This window comes from Neltuma alba, unplaced genomic scaffold (assembly GCF_004799145.2).
Source record: "Neltuma alba isolate B1F8T4 unplaced genomic scaffold, ASM479914v2 tig00011612_pilon, whole genome shotgun sequence".
NCBI classification, from domain to species: Eukaryota; Viridiplantae; Streptophyta; class Magnoliopsida; order Fabales; family Fabaceae; genus Neltuma; species Neltuma alba.
Window position 1 is genome coordinate 160,843 of NW_021636263.1, and position 21,468 is coordinate 182,310.

A 21,468-nucleotide genomic window follows, 5' to 3' on the forward strand; every position below is an offset into this window, starting at 1 on the left:
CATTATATGGAATTAAAAAGATTATCTACCGTTGTTTTAAACATCGGGTGCCATAGCTATGATTGGAGATTGTTGAAATACAACTGTAAATTATGTTGGATGAAATTTGTTATTATCAATATTAATGTCATTCCTTATATCTTATATTGCTTTTGAAGAAGGCTCCAGAAGAGTCAGTAGTACTCAACCTTCCATGAGTGTACAAGTTTTTACCATTAGGTAAAAGATGAAAAATAATGCTCTAGAAGAGCTATATCATAATTTATTATCATGAAGATCAAATCCATAATTGATAGCATATTCCTTATGAAATATTAAAGTGAAAAATGAATAATATGACATGGTAACGAGAAGTTTACTAATAATTGAGAATAATTTTATAATAAACCAGAAGTTTATGCATTTATAATTTGGCATGACCAGTCAGATCATCCCGGATCATAATAATGTAAAATATCATGAAAAATGTGCATTGTCATTTATTAAAGAACCAGAAGATTATTTAAAAATGATATATAATTCAAGAATTTTTATATGTTGTTTGTTCTCAAAAGAACTAAATAAGAGAACATCACTAGCTATGCTCAAAATTGGATACGTGCAGATTTATAATGTATCAACTTTATATATAGGCCCCTTTAGACACCATGTGGACCAAAGTAATACTCTATAAGTGAAAGATGCATCTATAAAATGGTCACAGGTGTTGATGATCAACTTGCAACCTAAAGTTTGCAAATATGTTCAGATAATTATATTGAGTACATAAGTTCCTAATTATGAAATCAATATGACTCTCGTTGAGATTGTTAGTGATTGTTCTTCTTGTTACTGATGATTATATGTTTAGTAAGAGCCTTCATAAGTAGCTAGATCAGAGTTTATGAGAACATAATTCCCATTTGAGTGTTTGGATGATTGATTTTATATATTTTGCACATAAATGCATTAAGCTAACAATGTATTGTGAATTCTCCCATTATAATTGGCTTTTGGTCAGGAGCCAGACATTTTTCGTCTTAGAATGTGCAATATCTATTATTCCACCATAACAATACACATAGATGGATATTAAAAGTAAGTTGGGATCACTGTTGGATAAGAATCTTCTTATTCTTGTTTGTCTCTAAATGAAACAAAAAAATGTTTCTAAAAGAGATTTATAGATTTGGGAGACCTACATTACATGTTCCAAATATGATGGGGGGAAAATGTGTAGCTGGAAAAGAAAATACATAGAATGTATTTTCACTATCAAATGTAGATCCTTAAATATAGTAGTATGAACTAAAAGTTTATAAAGTATTGTGTTCGTAAAATATTACTAATATTTGTCAGATGCAATTACTGACCCAAATGAGAATTCTTAATTCTTATATTCCAGCTAAAAGTGCTCATATTCTTGAAAACATGCTAAAAGCATAAGATTATGATCGGTTCAAAAAAAAAAAGAAGAAAAAGGAGCGAATGATTATGATGATCATACTAAGGAGGCATAAATTGCAAAAGAGGTTAAGACATAACTCTTTGACCCTTGAAGAGGTTTAAGTGTCTGAAAGCAATAAAGAGATCTTGATATGCTATGTTATAAAAGAAAATGGGACCGATAAAGGAATAAAATTGTCGATAATAATTTTATTGATGATATCACATGATCAAATGAGGATCTTATATATAAATCTGTCATGAGATACAGACAGAGAAATGGTTGGCCAACAGAAAAGAACAGACGCAATGTAACAAGGATTTGTGTATCCCTAGCCCATGCACTTGAAGTGTAATGCTACTATTATGTAAATAGGCATTTGTACAATATAAAGAGAAATAAAGTCTTGTGATGGATTAAATTACATGTCTTATCAACCTAATAGTCTGGTAATAAATGACGTTTTTTCATGTGTGTCTTAGAAATATGTAACTATAATGTATGACTCACTTTATAGTGAAATTATATGTGAATCCCAGAAGGATTCAAATTCTTGTATAAATTCAAACGATCCAATACATGAACTGATCTGAATCATAATGTATGAAAATCCTTGAAGGATTTGAGCTTCTAGAAGCATACAATTATGTTCTCAAGAACATTGTTCAATTAAATGTCTATATGAGGCATATATGGTTAATATCGACTGGAAGAATAATGTAAACATATTCCAACTTGTCTATTTGTGAAAAGATTCAAAATGAGTTTGTTATCAGTACTATTTATGATGATAGCATTGAAACTCCTGATGAGTTTTCAAAAGCTACGAATTACTTAAAGAAAAAGTTTGAAATGAAAGCTTTGAGAAGAATACATATAGATAAATCACATCCATTATGTGAATAAGTAACATCCATTATGTGTTTTGGTAGTTGCAAGATCTTTAGATATGGATTAGAAATCGATTTAGACCTCCAGAAGGTAATGAATAAACACTTGGTCCAGAAGTACTATATTTTAGTATCATTAAAGCATTTATATATTTAGCCATACAGAACCTGATATATCATTTGCTGATTAGCATGATATAGTTTTTATCAACATGAAGATGTTGGAATGGAACTAAAAATATTCTTCATTACTTTAAGGGTGCCATGGAGGTAATATTATTTTATATGAAGGTACCCAAGACTAATCTTAATGGCTATATAGATAAAGTATTCTTGTTTGATCCTTATGTCAATAGATTATATATGATCCGCGTGTGGGTAAACCATAAAAGGACTATTCGTCTCATGATTTTCAGAACATCATGAAATTCATATTTGACATTTTTATCTCATTACAATATTTGGAAGGGTTGTTCGTTATATTAGACTTTGTAGGCTTGAAGATGTCAACTGATGTTGTCAAAAGAGAGAGTTAATACACGCTGTATTCTTTTTTTCTTGTTTATGGTTTTGTCTCACTGGGTTTTCCTAGCAAGGTTTTTAATGAGGCAGCATTGCTAGTGTATCAATGAATAGTGTACTCTTTTTCTTTCGCTAGGTTTTTGTCCCACTGGGTTTTTCCTAGTTGAAGTTTTTTAATGAAGCATATTCATATATATTGGACATCCAAAGGGGAGTGTTATGCATATAATAATATCTTTGTGGATGTCCATATATCTCCCATTATCTCCTATATCTCCTATAATCTCTAATATCTCCCATTATCTCTATATCCAACAATTATCTCATATAATTATGTAATCTGTAGATTCTATCAAAGGTGTAAAACTGTACCTATAAATAGAGGCTACATATAATGTATTGAGCATACTTGAATAGAATGAGAAATACTCTTTCTTGTTGATCCTCTCTTTCTTTGTATGATTCTTCCCTATATTTCTTCTTTATTTATAACACCTAAGTCTTTTATTTTGGAGTTTTCAATGTTTTAATTGAACCTAGGAACTAAATTGTAAATTACCTCCAATACCATTGGATACATTATTTTTATACATAATACAATATAAATTCCCTCTACTAAAACATGAATCAAAAAGAAAAATCGTGCAAAGGTACTTAAGGACTCAAGTCCTTTATTATTATTATTATTATTTTGGCTAGAAGGATTCAAGTCCTTAAATGTGTATAATTCATGTGTATACAACTTTTCTGCAGTTGTGTGTACTGTGTAGCATAATTTTGATTGTATACAATATATCTTCAATTATATGCACATATCTTTCGTTTTGCACATAATTAAAAATAGGTTACACAATTAGAGTTGCATAGATTGTGATTAAATTCTTAAACAAATTTCATATACCTTTACACCATTAATTTTTTAACCAGGAGCTTTTGACCATTTTTTCCTAAAAATTGGACCAACTTTAAAGAACTACCCAAAAAAAAAAAAAAGAGAAGCCCTATTCTTTCAATAGTTAATAACATGATAGAAATTTCAAAGTAACGAGAAACCTGATAATTATCCTTGGCATTATGACCAATGCTAGCAATGCAAGGATTGGTAATCATCTAGATATGTAGCAAAATTAACGTCAAGAATAGATTTATAAGCTTCATATAAACAAGAAGGATGCAACTGAGAGAGAGACAATGAAAGGCGCCGAAGAGACAAAATGATCAATCAGTGAGCATAAATTCACCAATACAATTGTAAATTGCAGATTGCACATAGCACGTGGATTACACAGAATTGACCTAAATTAATTTTTACCATGGCGAAAAAAAAAAAAACTAATTATTATCGAACCCGCCCTCTTATAACTCCAAAAAAAAAAAAATCTAAGGTTTTCAAATGTTACATGAATTTATCTGACGTCAGTCTTGGGTGTGGCTATGGGCAGAAGACTCCTTTTTTGGCGTATTCGTACTTAATGTTTTGTAATTGATCAAGGGAAAAACCATTGAAGTACATCAACCAAAAATACACATTCATCCGGCCTTTGACCTGCCTTCCAAACCTTAAAATCTGGTGGAAAGTAGTTAGCATCACACCAGTGTTTTAGTAAATCTACTGAAAATGGTCCTTGCACACGGCCCTGAGGATCTCTGTAGTGCCATCCTATCGACTTATCCAGCATCATAGCAGTAGTCTGTTTTGCGGAGTTTGGTTCTTCAGTTTCTTCATCATCGTCGCTTAATTCGATAACCTCAGGTCGTGGAATCGGCTTGTTTGGTGTTTGTTGAGAGACCTTAGCTTTATCAAGTTCAGCTACACCATCATTCTCACATGTAAGGTCTATTTGTTGCACTCGTTGCTGTTGAGTATGAATGCCGTTGCAATTTTCTGCAAAAAGCGTGCCAAAGTAGAGCAATGATATCAAAGGGGTTTGAATGTATGTTGAGATGCGTAATGGCATATTTAGACAGGAGAAGCTAGCTTTTCGAGGGGAGTTCCCCATCCCACTTAAGTAAATATGAATTGGTATTGGAGCTGGTCAACGGCTTCAAAAAGGGATATTACGAAGTCAACTGATGTGTCACCAAGTGGAAGTGTTGCAAAGTGCACTCACTAGGACGTTGACCCTCCAAGATGGCCCGTTGATAGAGACTTTATAGTATGAGATACATAAGTCCCATACTGAAAGGTAAAGAACGCTCAATGGGATATTTAAATGAGCTAGTTCTCCTATATCAACAGTTAACTTTTAGGGGAGGGTTCAATATCCCAAATCACTACCCACTAGTTTTCTCTACAACCTTAGAAAAGTTTGAATTTGATTTTTCATCTCAATATGATAGGACAGGCTGACGCAGGGTGGAGCAATGTATATAAAGATGGATTCCATTGATTGATAATTAGAAAATTAGAGAGCTGCTTCTGCTAGAGCTCCGTTTTTATCCTTTAAATATTTGAGGCATCTAATTTATTAAGTTTTAATTGAAGTTTTCTCTATATCCGCTATTATGGACAAAGCATTACCACTTGGATAAGAAAGCCCACCTTGCTCAGCCCAGCCCGAAATGACTCAAGTTTTTCATGGGTAGGGCCGAGTAGTGGGTGGAAAAACACAAACCATTCATCATTCAGGCTGGCATGGGCCATGCCCTGATCAGTCTTGCCACCCTCACCACCGTTACAATTATCAAGGCTTGATATTTAGCTAGTATTTTTGGAGTTTCACACCCTATCTTGATGGAGATGAATACAAAATTTGATCATGCCATAGAGTTGGACGGGTTGTGGGAGTAATTAATTTCATACAAATCAGATAACGCTTTGGCTTCAAACACTAATTTTCTGACACGTTAGTTGTGCTTTTCAAGCTGGAATTGCTCGTTTGAAATGAAATATGGAAAAGCCGAAGGTTTGTAACATACCTGCAGAAACAGGGTCATGAGAATACACAGAGCCATTAGCAGGCATGTCGCGTGGAACTTCTGAGGATCCCCTGAGAATTGACTTCGGTGAATTGTTTTCGTGTCTTGCACAATCAGCAATATCCGTTGTTGTAATCTCAGGTTCAGAAGCAACTCTAACCTCCTTTCGAATCTCAGTCAGCAAAGATTCCTGCTTGCATGTAGTCTGTAATAATTCTGGTGAATCATTTTCCATCTTTTCTTCGGGAACGTCTGGTGCTGCAGATTCTGATTCTATGTCATCTGAAATAACAGATGGGATTTCCTGCAACAGCCGTGCCTGTTCATCTGGATTCTGAAGCTTCGCCTGTCTCTGTAGGTACTCATCCAGTGTACTTCCTATTAATTAAGGAATCCATACTTTTTGATAGAAAAGCTTTCTCCATATATGTCACATGACACATGATACTCGAAAGATAATTTTAGTGCAAACCGTTCACCATCCTAACAGAGATTTTCTTTCATGAACATGTAAAGGAATTAAAGGCCACTTCATTTAGAAGGGACTTAGAAGGAGTGAACAAAAGTTTAACCCATGCGCATCACATCAGAGAACCATAGAAGCTACTCTTCTGTATGTGCGTGCATGTGTGTGGCAACTGACAACTAACAGAAGTTGAAATGTTGAATGGGTTGTAGAACTCACTCCATCACCAGCATGTTACAAGTAATTATAGATGCAAGATCAAGCTGGGTATGTCACAAGTTATCATATTAAGATGTCAACATAAAAAATACACTAGCAAGCCAGACAACTCTGTTAGAACTGTACAACTCTAAGATCCCACGTAAGAATAAACTGAAAAAGGATTGCCACATATGCTTTTTGCTACTATTTCCCTTAAGTTGATTGGAAGGCACTGAAGAAATCCATCCATCTGAACACAGGAAACTATAAAGATCACAGATTCTAAAAGGCTTGCAACATTATTGACAGGGTTTCTTCATCTTAATCTCTGCATTATAAATAAACAAATGAGAATTGTCATTTGCATATAATCTATTAATACAATGAATATTCCTGAAGCTTCCGAGTATTATATATTAAATGTCAAAATGGCGTGGATTCTATTCACAAACTGATTGTACAGCTCAGTAATAACTAATAATTTGTATTACCCAAATAATGAATATGCTTAGCCAGTCACCACATTTTATCACATTCTAACAAACAGATAGAGAGATATTACTATAATACAGAAAAGAATTTCATCCATAATTAGGAAAGGATATTCTCTGCGCCAACCCTTTTCATTAGCTCGTTCAATAAGATTCTTTAACATAACAAGTTCTCTTGCAAGCCACTAGAACAAATCCACCACATATGAGAAAGAAACAAAGTCAGGTGGAGAATCAAACGAGAAGGATGTTATAGATAGTCAAAACATGCATGTAAAGCGCACGAAACTGTAATATCTGAAGCATAGACGCAGGACATAAGAACAAGGCATGACATCAAAACATATATTGAAAAACGTTTTCTGGCAAAAAAAAAATATATTGAAAAATGTTTATATAGTTAACTCATGAAAACAATGAGCACATGAAAAATAGATCTTGGATGTGCCTCGCATGTTTTCAGATGTGTCAAATAATAAGAATAAAGTGTTTTTCACCATAGTAATCAAATTGCAATTCAAATCATGAATTAGAAGACTCATTTTTTAACCATAAATGTAAACTGGTATTGAATCATACAATGAAAAATAGCGTGAATTATATCATATAAATGATATATACCATAAAAAATTATATACGTAAAAGAAACACAAGTTCATATACTGGTTGCACTCTCAGATATGATTTTTTTTTTTTTTTTTATTATACTCTAATCTTTGAGGTGATTGTCAGTAGTGTGCCAGTAAATGAAAATACAAATTGTAAAACTTTCATTCTTATTCTAATATTTTCTTGCCTAAAGCTCCAGTATAAAGTATTTGCTCTAGTTTGTGATTTATTAGCTTTATCTGTTGAGCAAACCACATGGACCTCGCAAGACATGTTTATATTTATCCAATGTCACCGTTTGAGCTGTTATCTATCCACCAAGAAAAGGCTTCATTTTGTATTCTATCATTTTGTCTTCTTTCCCTCTATTGAAGGGTAGTGTGTTGTACTTGAAAGATTTTTATCTCACAAACAGAGCCTTCTGAGAACTGTCCCTTGCGTTATTATTTAAAAGGCCCCCAGATTATTTCATCTTCAGATTATGTGCCACTAAGAACTGGTCTTTGTGACCCCCATGAGCCAACATGAATCAATCACCAGAACAGTGGCAATTGCGTCACCCCAACATGCTTCACATGATTCTGATGATTCAAGCAGCAATTCTGGTCATCCATAATTCAAATATTGGGTCTGCACCATTTTTTCAGGGACTTATATTGCGCATTTCTAATAAGAAATTGTATGATTTGGACCACCATATTTTTCACATGGAAGATCAGGAGAACTTGTGTTTATCACAAATAACAATAACATATTATCCCAAATAAAAAAGAAGCATTGAAACAAAAAAAGAAAGCATTACTAGCCAATACTCACATGCTTTGTCATATCCTCGTGCAATATTCTGGCCTTCTGCTCAAAATCCACCTACAACATATGGCACAAGCACCTTATGTAGTGAAGAATATAGAAAAGAAAAATGCTGGAGATTACAATATTTACACAAGCTCATCAATAGGTTTATTTTTCATTTATGGACATATTCAGCTGCAATTCCCTCCAAACAGAGAATGAAATGGCTAGTCGATAATTATGGAGAAAGAGGAAAGAAAGAAGAGCATAGCAAATAAGCAGTCAATAAAGCAAAGGTTCTTCTGGCTTTACAGAGGCCAGAGTCTCTGCCACCAACAAAAGATCCCCACTTCATCTCACAAAATTATGAGTAGAAAGTTACTTCTCTAATCCTTGCTACTTCATCACCATTTTTACCAATAACTGAATTGCCCATCATTTCGTCCTAATTCTATTGCACATAAACCAGTCCCCTACTGGCCTAACCTTTTTTGGGACCGTGATAATATCAGTAAATCTTTAGGTACAAAATCATTTAGGTTATGATGATAAATTATTCAGATTCAATAAGGTATTAATCAGATTACTTGAAGTCATACAGTCCCAAATCATTCAATCAAGAGGACAGTTGTAATGTCTCAATCAAGAAGACAGTTGTAATGTCTGTGCTCAAAAAAATAAAAAAAGAAAAGAAAAGAAGACAATTGTAATGTCATTGATATTCTGTTGAACAGAAAAGTTGGGAAAGAGGGAGGAACAGAGGAAAAAAGGGGAGACAGAGGGAGAAGAGAGAGAAACAAGATAGATGAGAGAGAGGGAGAGGGTGAGAGAGAGAAAAGGGACTAAATACATTAATCTCATAAGCTAATTAAAATTAGTCCTAAGCCACCTATTTATAGCCTTTAGCTACTACTGGTAATCTCTCCTACTTACCCCCAACTAAGTCCTAACTAACTTCTCTCATTTATTATATTTACATATCATATTCCATTTACTTACGCTTTCTAGTATAAACAAAGTCATAAATAAGAGAAATTTTAGCTACAATAAGCACAGATGTCTACGTTAAATTTCTAGAATATAAGAGTTGCAGCTTCTGAAAATGGTTACAATTCTTTGCAACAAAGTCATCACAGTTTTTATTAAAAAACTACTACCAGGGGCATTAAGTTCACATTGGATCTGCATAAAAGTAACTGATGGATCAAGGAAGCAATATCACGTATCGACATTTCAATCTCAACTTTTCTAACCCTAAAAAAACTGCAGGGGGGATGCCATAGGATGCATTAATGCCAACATATTTTTAATTTGACGCTTCCTCCCTGTTAATCCCAACAAATAAAATCGAATCTATTTCCAATTGTCCAAGTGCCTGCAAATATTATACAATCATGCCATGAAATTAAGTGTTATTTCCTATTGAATATCCATCTATTTCTAAACATAATGAACTCTAGTGCGAAAGTATACTCAGTTTAAGTCTCAACTTCAACATTTTTTCTGGTAAAAGAAAAATATGAACAAAGACATCAACCAAAAAATATCCCTCAGATTCAAATCAGAAAAGATAATACAGTCTAAATTCAGAAAGCATGGAGCATTGTCCTAGACATTATGACATAAACATATACAATTTACTCCATTATACCGTCTAGTCACAGTCTAGAGATGCACTCGTATGCTCAAATTCAAAAGCCTAATCAAGCTAGCTAATACTAATTTTGAAGCATATTCAGCTTTATTCCTTCATCAGGTCCTTCTTGTCCTCACCAATGGCTAAATGCTCATTGATAGGGTCTCAACTCTCAACATCTCTTTAGACAATGAAGGGATAAGCCAGCAAAAGTAATTGTGATGGAAAGTCCAAATTGCAGTATTGTTTTCATGATCATCTAACCCTCAGGATCCCTTGAGCAAAATGTGAGGCACAAAACCTTCAACTTCGTAGAGCTTATAGTAGGAATCATGAGGTCCAAGCATAGCCTCAAACTGCAAATTGGTATCCCCTTGCATGGTATCTGATGAGGTTAAAACTTAACAATCAAATCAAACCTGGCAAAGCCAGAGTTCAAGAGCAAACAACTTCCATTTGTGAAGAAGACAGGCAATGCTGTTTATTCCTTGTCATGCATAATTTAAAGCATTATATTGCCCTGCAGCATACCAGAAACTACCCTTTTTAGAAGTAATTGAATTTTAAAACAAAACTTACAATCATAGGCCTCTTGAGCAAGCCACCTTTTACTCTCTGACAAAGATCATCACACTCCTCCTGAAACCAAAACCAATAACGTACACCAAAAAACTTTTAAGGAAAAATTTAATAGATTAATGGGAAGTTCTGGAAAACTTATTCTAGGCATAGGAAACTCTAGTTTTACATATTTTAGCTTTATAGAGACCGTTTTGAATTGATTGTAGTTTTTCCCTACCATCTTTCATCCCTCTCCTCACTCCCTTTTAGTCTAGTGTTCAGTATCATAGATATAATGTAAAGCAGAGAGTTCTGGAACATGATAAATCTCATGGTTAAGTAAAGCAACCACATAAAGTACAACATGTCTCCAATAAAAGCAGGTTAGAAGCAATTTTACACTCTTGACTTAGTACTTGAGTACATCATTTTAGCTAAATACAATTTTAAACTAAAATGAGATATCAGTCATACCTCAGAGAAGTCATCATCAGAAAGCATGTGAATGCCAACATCTTTAAAGAAACCAGAAACTTGAAGGAGAATTTCCCCATTCACATCTTTCATTCCAGGGCACTTCTTTATACCTAAAGGATAGCCCAGGGAGAAATATATTATATATATTCAGTGCATGTGGAACACATAAACAAAAGGTGTTTAGCATGTAACATGAAACGATAATTATCAAAGAGGCCATGCACTAGTATCAAGCCTAGTGAATCATTAATGAGGAGTACAGATAAATAGTGATCACCTGCAGATCTTTAAAGAGATGCATATGAAATAGCAACAATTTAAACTGATAAGCATAAAGGGGTCAAAGACCAGGATTTCTAGCACTAGATATCTTTACTAGAGGGCTTAATTCTGCAGAGCACAATTAATAATTCTCAAGACTTCAATATCCAATCAGTGCAAACCCATCTTTGGTCACTTAGCAACACCTTTTTGACATTAAGTATATACTTTGTGCAAAATGCAGGGCAGGCAGAATCTTTGTAGAGTGAGAGCTGTAACTTATTCAGGTTTTCATGTAACAATTTTTTAATCTCAAATTTTATTATTTCATGAAAGCCCTTATAGAACTTAGATTGATAGTTTTCATAAAATTTTCTGGGGCTGTTTCTTGAAATTGTTTATCTTAATATCAAATAACTTCTCTCTTCCGAGGGGGGCAAAAAAGTATATACTTGTGCTATTCGAGCTACAAATGTAAAATGTAATTACTGTTAATATGAACCGTTATATGCTACATTAGAACATGCTATCAATGTGATCAAAGTGTCCTAGACCTTGTAGTTGCTATAAGCAATTTCTTTTTATAAACAAAACCCTGTGTTTTGATAAGATTCAGTCTGAGGTACTCATCTTTTGCTGTTACTGATTCTCCCTTGTTTGAGTAAGAAGCTTTTGTTTTCATCAAAACAACAAGAATCTGTTGGCTCGTTGGTTTAAATTACTACCACTCTCATCAACAAATCCTAATTCAGCTCGAAGTCTAAGCCTTGAGAATCTAGCCTGTCCAATGAATAGGTTGTATGGTAATTGGTACTCCATTGGGAGGTACTCTATTAACTGATTACTACCTTTCAAAGGCAGTAAAAGGCGGTGACAAATAACAGCTTTGAAGAGATATTCATTTCTTCCAGATGGACATCCTTTAATGGAAGAATGGAAATGATTACCTAGAGTGAACAGGTGGTATACAATGGCTCCAATATCTATACAGGTACTAACATCTTGAATTTACAACTATGAAAGACGAGAACGTCGATTAGTTCATTGCCCTTGTAAATAATAAAAAATGGTCAATTAGGCCTCCAAATAACCTGAGTTTGTGAACCCTAAATGAAAATTTAATGAAGGAATCGGCTACACAATAGATTCTCAGCTTCAACTTTTATTGAATGTATTCGGTTCATACATATAGGAGAGGAAATAACAGAAATTACCTAATCTAATTGATTTTGGATAAAAATCTAGTCCATATAAAATCAGATATTTTATCTGATTTTATCTTTTACACATCCTGAGAATAACAACAATAATAATAAACTTAAATGAGCAATTAGATTAATGAGCCCTAATGAGCTTGGGCCTCAGAATATCGCCGTTCAACACCATATGAAAGACATCAGCTGTCGAAGAAGAATATTTAATATGTAGACAAACACATAACATTATGATAAAGTTTGAGGCTGCTTTTATTAAGAGGCTTCTATTTCTTAAAATAACTAGTCAAGTATGAATTCAAGTGTTCAATAAGTTTTTCAGAAAGCCAATCCATGCTGCTGCTTTTGGAGGGATCATTTAAATAGTATGTAGGGGAATAACTTAAGAAGCAAATTGTACATTTAAAAAGCTCAAGTAGAAGCATATTTAATATGTGAAGCCATACCCTACAGCAAACGAATTACCTGTAACTTGCAGAAGCTGGTGGGAGTTCTTCTGAAGATAATCATTTGGATCACATCTTATTCTAATAAAACTACCAACTAATTTACTCTCAATAGTTTCAGGGTCTTTAAGAAGGTCCTGAACTAGACTCTTCCTCAAATATACTAGCTTGATATTAGCAGGAATGATGGCAGCAAAACAGCTCTTAGGTTTTTTTGAAACCCTTTTCTTTGATAGAGTCTTACTCTCTGGTTTTGTTGTCTTCAGGGATTCACACGTTGCCAAGGTGTTCTCATCATCTTCTGAGTTTAATAAAGAGTCCTCAGAAGATTCTTCACAGTTTGCAGCAAAGTGTGACTGCAGCATCTCATGGACTCTGACTCGGCCAATTGATTTCCTTCCAAACAGTGAATGGAGCCTTTCATCACAAACAATTCTTTTCTTTTTTTGAGGATGAATAAGGTTATTCCTCATAACATACTCATTTACAATAGCAGTTACTTCATACTGAGTTAATGGCTCGCTAGTATCTTTACCAATTGATTCAAGAAATGAAATCAGTAGTGTCGATCCCCATCCAATGTACTCCCTCTTCTTTGATCTGACTTTCCTTTTTGATCTTGCTGGTGTGTAAACCTGTCCATTGAATTCTTCCACCCAGAAATCGGTACCGATTTCAGTTTTTCTGTTCATTATATTGCTGTGAAATCAAGTTTATATTAATTTTCTCCACTGCTATTGGGCCTGCAAATGCTCTGGCATAGTACTTTCGGTTTCCCTGTTGTCAGCTTCTGACAAGCCTGCAAAAGAGAAAAGTACTAAGACATCATTTGGGACATAAGAGCAACAAGATATCCTTGGACCTCTGCTAAGCCAAATTATGACAGAAATTTATTCTCAACGGTAGATTTTAAGATGTAGGTTTATGAGATTGCTATTCCTTGGTTAATGGAACCCAAAAATAGTTTAGATAAAGGGTCATAATTAATTAAGAACAATCTAAGCTATCATTTAATATCGGCCAATATACATAGTTAACACCAAACTGAACAAGTGTGATCGGTAAGCTGTTGGCTGGACGTGTAGAAAAAGAATCAGTCAACAGTCAGAAAAAGGCTGTTTACTCATCACAGTTTAGGCTTGCTCTAAATACAGTACTATGGTAGTTGCCTCATAGAAGATGGCATGGCAACTACAAATGAAATATTTTCTACCAGGGTATGGTTTGGAGTTCTATCCCTCAGGGTAGTTGCTCGTTCTCTTCCCTGTGATTTAAAGGAAGGATTATTTCTATGAATATCCATATCTTTTTCCCTTAAACCATTATATATGCCGCACGCATCCTGAGAATTTCCCTTCAAGTAAATTCATAATCTTTCCCAGCATCAAACAATAGTATTGAATTCAACTGCATTAGTACTGAAACAAGAACCCACGTGCTTTTCAAATGCAGAAACATCTGAATAGTTCATACCGTGAAGGAAAACAAGAGGAATTTATTCAAAGGCCGGAAAGAAAAAAGTAGCTGCCAGTATAACTATTTCATAGTAGAAGTTAGACAGAACTGAGAAAAGGGTTCACAAATGTAACAGGAAAAATCAGAAGAAGGTCAGCATCAACAACAACACAAATGGGAACAAAATCTTCCATAGAGAAAAAGTATACACCAGCCCTTTAAGAAAGTCAATTCATCAGCTCGAGAGAAATGGAAGAATTAACCAGAGAAAAAAAAAAAAGGAAGGAAAATGATGAACAGGGAGATACCAAGTGGGGATGGGACTCAATAAACTGTGCTTGAGAATCATGGTGAACCGATGGACTCTCCGAGAAGTAAATCCAACGCCTTCGTTTGCTTCGGTCACTGAACAGAGTCAAGAAGTGACGACAGAGGCGCCCGAAAATTGAAAGAAAATGAAAATTAAAAAGAGAAGAAAACAATCCTCCGAGAAGATCAACGTGGCGGGGGTGGGATAAGGTGTGAACAGTAGTTAGGTTAACATACAATGAAAAAGTCAGATTCTGACTTTTGATAATGAAGATGACTGGTAATAATTAAATTTTTATTTTTATTTTTTGCCAAAATTATAAATCATATAATTCTGGATTCATATTTAGGGGGTGTTTGGATGAGGCAAAATCATGGTTTGCAGAATAGCTTCTAGAGAATAGATTTTAAAAGAATAGATTTTCTGGAAAAGTGATTCTGATAAAGTGAGAGTGTTTGGATAATTATTGTCAGAAGTGCTTTTTGATATGTAGAAATTACTAAAAAGGACATAAGTTTAAATGATAATTGCATATAATATATATTTCATAATATATGTTTATTTGAAGTAATAAATTTATTAATAATATATATTTTGGCAACATAATAAATATGGCATAAATAATATAAATAATAAGAAATTAGTGTGTGTATATTAATAAAATAAATAAATATGTTTTTAGAAAAATGATTTATTTTGCCAAATAATTGTACCCCTTGAGCTGAATGAGTACCCCCCGTGCTTTCCCTCCATGAGCTGACCGTTGAGTCCCTCCTCAGAAGCTACGCCCCGCCTGCTTATCTGGAACCAAGGTTTTGTTGGGCAAAACCTTGGTTTTAAAAAAAATGGGGGTGTTTGGCAAATTTTTTGCCAAACCAACCCTTAATTTAGCATCGTATTAATATACAAGATTTTTTTGCCCATGACTCACCCATCCATTATGTCATTTATCAGGGATTCGACCGCAAATACAGGGTGTTCGGTATAATTAACTTTGATATACAAAAAGATGTTGGGATATTATTTTTTTAAAAAAATGTAAAAATGCTCTTTAATATTTTTTTAAAATTTTTAAAAAAAGGGGTTGCTGGTACGAAGATGCAATGATGCATAGAAAGCTGCAAGAAATAGTCAGAATCTGACCAGAAGCCAATTTGCAGGAATGCAAAGCTGGAGGCCACGTATCTGCATGAGTGACCCTTCTTATTGCCCGGTTATTCATTTTCACGGTTATTGTTTATTTTATTTAAACAAAATAAAGGGATAAAAAAAGCCAGGCCTTTTTTATAATGCCGTTTTGTCGGGTGTTTTAATACCTCTGAGCAGAATTCCAAATCTTGATTTTTCCCACAGTGAAGAACTAACATTCAACCCCTTGGCTTATAAGAAGGCTTTTTTTTTTTTAAGTATAAATATTCTCTTATTAAAAATAATCTTATCTAAAACTTCGTCACATACAAAATGTGATAACCTCTTCCAGAAAGCTTCGAGACCGATATGATATCAGACTGTTAAATTGGGCCCTGACCTCCTCAAGAAATATATCAGACTTGAGAGGCAATCCTCCTTCTTGGGCCCTGGCCATCTTAAGGACATTTTTCGGCAGGATATTTAGGCCCATGAAATCAAGATATCCTTAATCCTAGTTGAAGGCCCAAAAGGCCGAGAAATACTCTGTTTTTAGGTGAAATATTCTTTATAACTATTCCATCAGTAAAAAGTTACGATGAAAATAACTGTGTGTTTTGAACAATATAAGAAATGGTCGTGAGAATAGATATAGAGCTTAAATTTTTTCAAAAACATAGTAGTATGATCTATTGAAAAATATTTTTATTGAACATTTAATATAAATATATATAGTAAATCAACATTTTTCTTCTCGTGAAAATTAATTTGAGTAATTTTTAAAAAATAAATTTTTTTTATTTGAGTTTCAAAAATTTAACCTATTTTTAAAATATATTTTTGTTGAAGTTTCACTAATGAGCACGGTGTGCTTATTGTTGTAATGAAATTTGAACAATTCAAAATTTAATCTGAACTATGGAGACTTAAAAGTTTTGATCCGCAATTTTTTGGTGATATATTTATTTTTTTAAAAAAATATTAGTTATAAAATTATCTATATTTCCAATATCTGTATCTATTAAATTAAAAAATTATTTAAAGCAAAAAAATTCAAATTAAATCTAGACAATCTAAAATCAGTCTAAATGGTCAAAACTAAGATAAAGACTTCATACTTACGTTTTGATAAGCATGGAATGTGCTCGCATGGAAAAGATCAATATAACTTTGATTAACAAGATTCAAATCTTAAAGAAAAGTGCTCGTACGTATAATAACCGGAATCCGGTTTGCAGAGAAGCAAACAAACTGGAGGCCATACACAAATGAGACCCTTTTATTTCAAGATCACTCGTTTATTTCCACACCGCTACTCATAAACACAAAGCCAGGCTAGCTAGGGTGGCTTTGTCTCCGACATTATCATAGATACTTGTAGTTAAAAAACCTGTTCATCATCAAGTCCTAGATCATTAGTCTGCTGTGTTATTAATTATCAGCATCATGTATAGGAGCTGCATGACTCGTAGCAGAAGCCAGTTATGTCAGAACAGCGACACTGTGGAGGAAAGGACCTCGTACAAAGGCACTTGTCACAAGCCGAGTGGCAGTCTTCCCCTACGTCAAGGCACTGACATTGAGGAGGAATCGATCTTGTGCAGATACAGGAATCGCAGCACCCAGACGATGATGAAGATTTCGACCTAGACAACGACGACATCATCATTGGACTGGTGAGGAAGGAGGTTGCGTCGTTTAAACGATAAGGATGAGCGAAATTTGAAGTGAAAGTAATTATTAGGAAAGCCAACACAGTCACCTTCTTCACCATCACCGTCTTGTTCAGCTCCATTATCTTTATCTTTCTCTTTCCCTTTGTTTAATTTCTCTGTGTAAGTTGAGAAGTTGAGCCAGTAGCTAGCTTGGCTAATTAAGTTCCAGAGAGAGTCATTTATATGACAAGGTTTGATCTTTGAAGGGTGTAATCTAGCTAGCAAGGTGTCTTGCATGCAAAATATGAAGGCCGAAGCAGCTTCCACGATTACTTTCTCCAGGTTTCGAGGTTTCCACTTTTCATGTTTAAAATTGTGTACAACCCTATGACTTCTAACATGAAATTAAAATCCACATCTATTAATACTAATTTATGTTCTTTTTGGTACCAAGTATTGAAAATAAGGGTAGGGACTGAGAATGTCATTGAGAAAAATTATTAAAAAAGTATTTAATATAAATAATTGTTTATTATATAAAAGTAGGCAAATCTATGGAGGTGAGATTATGGAATACTATCTCCCCTATGGTACTCCCCAATCCCATATACACGAGTTTTTCCAATCTCATATAACAAGTAATATAATTTCTTGTGCAAAACATTATTTGAATAGATTTTCCTAATTCTATCACAATTTCTACCCCTACTTTTCAATATTTCGTACCGAATGACACCCAAATCTCTTTTCTAGAGGACAAGATTATTGTTACATGCTTGTTTAACAAACCCTCATAATCACTTGAAATAAGCTAATAACCTGCATATGCGAATAAAACAATTTTAACTAATTTGTGTCTTAAAAATTTCCCCGTCTTCTTACTTTTTAAGCATATAGCAGTGATGGAGGAAAAAAATAATAAGCGCATGTGAAGGGCGATAATATGAGCGTTACGTTACATTAACGAGGTTGAAGCAAGGAATAAAGAGAACTTTTGGGAAGACGAGATCCCCTCGTGAGTCTATTTTAATTTTGTGGACTGTGTTTCTCAATAAAACACACGGATCAACTCTGTTATTTTTATTTATATAGGACTGAAATATATCCATGCCATAATCTGATTTTACAAATTCTTAAAAAATGGAGAATATTAATTCTTTTGGAACACGACACATACCCACTAAATATACACTACACCTTAAAACTAATTAAAAGTTGTCAACAAAAATTATGATCTAGTTAATAAGAATTGGACATGCAACTCATAAAGTTGTGATTTAAATCCCGTTGTTAATGTAAATATTTTGTTAGTGGGCAATTTATAAACACATAGACAAATGCTCTTTGAGTTAGAGACATATACAGATCCTTGAGTCTCAAATCCCAGCTCCTTCAAAAAAATTTCTTATGAAAAAGGGAACTAATTAAACGCTAACTTTTATTCTTTAAAATATAAAAGTATCCATATTTAATAATTTAATATATGTCAAAATAACATATATGAAAAATTATTGAGTGCCGACACTAGCTGGTCCCTCCTCTTCCACGATAGAACTTCAGTTATCTTATTTGTGTACTACGTTGAAGCCAAAGATTCAATAATCCAAAGTTCCTTTTTGGGCATGTTGAAAGTAAAGTTAGTTATTAGTCTTCAGAAAAAAGCAATATCAAAGTTACTTTTTTTTTTAACTGATTATTAACAGTAAAACATATAAATACAACAATAACGAACACACAAAATGAATATAATGAATAACTATAGCCAATATAATTTGGATGAAAAAAAAAAAACTATAGCCAATATCATATGACCTCTTCCATAGCTTTTTCACTCAGGGACAAAGATTTGCGAGGTGCATCAGCTTTATATCTTTTCTTATCAATCCCGAACTTTTCCTTTCTTTTTTCTTCTTTGCTATATGGACCTTTCCTTTTCTGTTACGTCAGCAAAGAATATTACATAAAAGTTTGAATGAATTATTATCAAAACTTGGCAATAAAATAAGAGAAGAATTTTACTTACTAGTGTTCTCTCAATTATATTTGAGTTCCTGAGGGACAGACAAATTCAAAATTCCGACTTACCAAGTGAGAGCTTGAAATTTTAAATCTCACACTAAGTGTCATGCAGAATCTTTTGTTTTTTCCAAGACCAACTATGTCCTCATTTAGAAGTGGAGACTAATCTTTCCGAGCATATATGGAGGGCAAATAGTAAATTCCTCCTGATTCAATTAGGTTCGACCCATATACAAGTATTGAGATGCTTTCATCTGATATATTGTTATCCCCATGGTGGGAGACAGACATATGCGTCATGGAAGGCAAACGACATTGAATAGTCATCCAAGGATAAGGTCTAATGTCTGATGAAGTACTGAGAGGTTTTAGATTAATGGACCAATGTTAGTGTAAACAAGATGATCTGCTATAAGATTATGTGTCTCAAGTTTCATCACTCCTTTTTACTAGCTTTTTCCTCTCTGAAGAAGCACCAATATTATTGTGAGGCTTATATCCAAAAAACACACGCACTTGCATATGGGGGGGAGAGAGAGAGAATAGAAAAGAAAAAGAATCGCAATGGTGGGTGCTCTATTTTCATGGTGGAACTTAATTAGAGTGCGTATACGCAAAGAAAAAGAGTGTTTATTGATTTTCTAGGCAAAGCACAAAAAAGTTAATAAACCCCACAAAAAAAGCAAGTTCAGGTCCACCATTGATTAGTACTCTCGCCATGTGCATATTATTGATAGCGATGAAAATTACAGAGATTCCACAATCACATAATATAATATTATATAAAGTGAAGATTCCAGGAACCTATAAATTGATGAGGGCGTCGGAGATTGCAGGAGTATTCTAGATCATCAGTGGTAGCCCTCGTGTTGCTGGTGAGCACTTTAGTTCGTATAAACTATTATACAATTGGAAGAAGGAGCTAAACCGAGAAATGTCCAATTAATTATGCATCTTTTGAAATATTGAAATATTGTGCTAGTGTGGCAAACAAACAAACAAACAAACAAATGGAAGTTTTGTGTTAATTAAGCACGAGACCTTTACTCTGTCAATGTTTAAAGTAATTTCATTATAGTGACACAGGGAATATACAAATCAATGTATCAAAAATCATCCCATAACATATAATCCTCCAACCATTCATATGGTTGCTTTCAAAAGAATAACAAAAAATAGAGTCAAATATCTTTTTGACCTTTGTCTTTTATAGCAAAAGGTTATTACTGTTCTCGTTATGCTTCTAATATATTACTCAGCTTAGCCTTCGATCCTAAGATCCCAGAACACTTCACATAAATTAATGAATTTAATACAAAGTAGTTAATATTTTTAAAATTTGAAATTACTCTCAATTTTATTTGAAAGGATTGGGGCAGATATGGATTCTGCTGAAGTGCTCAGATTATCTAAAGTGAATGCGAATCACAAATAGGACTCAAATTATGATTCACAGCAAGTCACACTAAAGAGGAATCCACCAGAATTTTAAAAAAAAAAGGTATAACCCAAATTATTCATTAGTTAGAAGATGTTGTTTAATTAGTTTAAAAAATTGTTTAGTAGGCCAAGAAATATCAAAATAAATTATATTTAAAAAAATGAAATCAATGGTATTTTAGATGTCTTATATATATACTAGAGATAGTGAAAAAGATACTTGTAATGATGACATTGAGAAGTATCGTAGAAAAATAAAAAACGTTAGGCGTGATTCGTGAACATAGTTTATTGCCCATTAGTGATCTGTGGGATATAAAGTTAACGAGCATTAGGAACATTATGATATTAATTAATACAGTATTTGTTTACATTGTTTTTGAAGTGTGCATCACGTCTGCTAGTTGCAAACTAAACAAAATGGTTCATCGAGATCAATTATAGAAAACACACGTGTGTGGCATTAAACAGAGAGTAATTTGATAATATTAAATGTATATATGAAGCCTCTTCTTAGTTAGTGCAATTATAACGGTCGAAGTGAAGGAGC

The 21,468-nt window shown here is 33.6% G+C and overlaps 2 protein-coding genes across 3 annotated transcripts; both read right to left on the minus strand.

Moving 5' to 3' along the window:
* Nucleotides 1-4,030: 4,030 nt before the first annotated feature.
* Nucleotides 4,031-14,832, minus strand: LOC114715775 (uncharacterized protein At5g08430-like). Of its 2 annotated transcripts, none has more exons than XM_028900662.1 (8): nt 14,675-14,832; nt 12,931-13,710; nt 10,988-11,100; nt 10,532-10,591; nt 8,341-8,391; nt 7,030-7,100; nt 5,758-6,128; nt 4,031-4,723 (listed from the first exon to the last, which is right to left on the minus strand). In XM_028900662.1, the coding sequence occupies exons 2-8, from the start codon at nt 13,601-13,603 to the stop codon at nt 4,326-4,328; spliced, it is 1,737 nt and encodes a 578-aa protein (XP_028756495.1). In that variant the 5' UTR covers nt 13,604-13,710; nt 14,675-14,832; the 3' UTR covers nt 4,031-4,325. The 2 variants fall into 2 exon arrangements, with proteins under 2 accessions (XP_028756495.1, XP_028756496.1); XM_028900663.1 differs by lacking the exon at nt 14,675-14,832 and having other exon boundaries at nt 12,931-13,307; nt 13,447-13,501.
* A 2,416-nt stretch (nt 14,833-17,248) lies between these two features.
* LOC114715772 (Bowman-Birk type proteinase inhibitor-like) lies at nt 17,249-17,599 on the minus strand. Its single transcript, XM_028900661.1, has one exon. It carries the CDS (start codon nt 17,597-17,599, stop codon nt 17,249-17,251), a length of 351 nt encoding a protein of 116 aa, XP_028756494.1.
* Between the last annotated feature and the right edge of the window lie 3,869 nt (nt 17,600-21,468).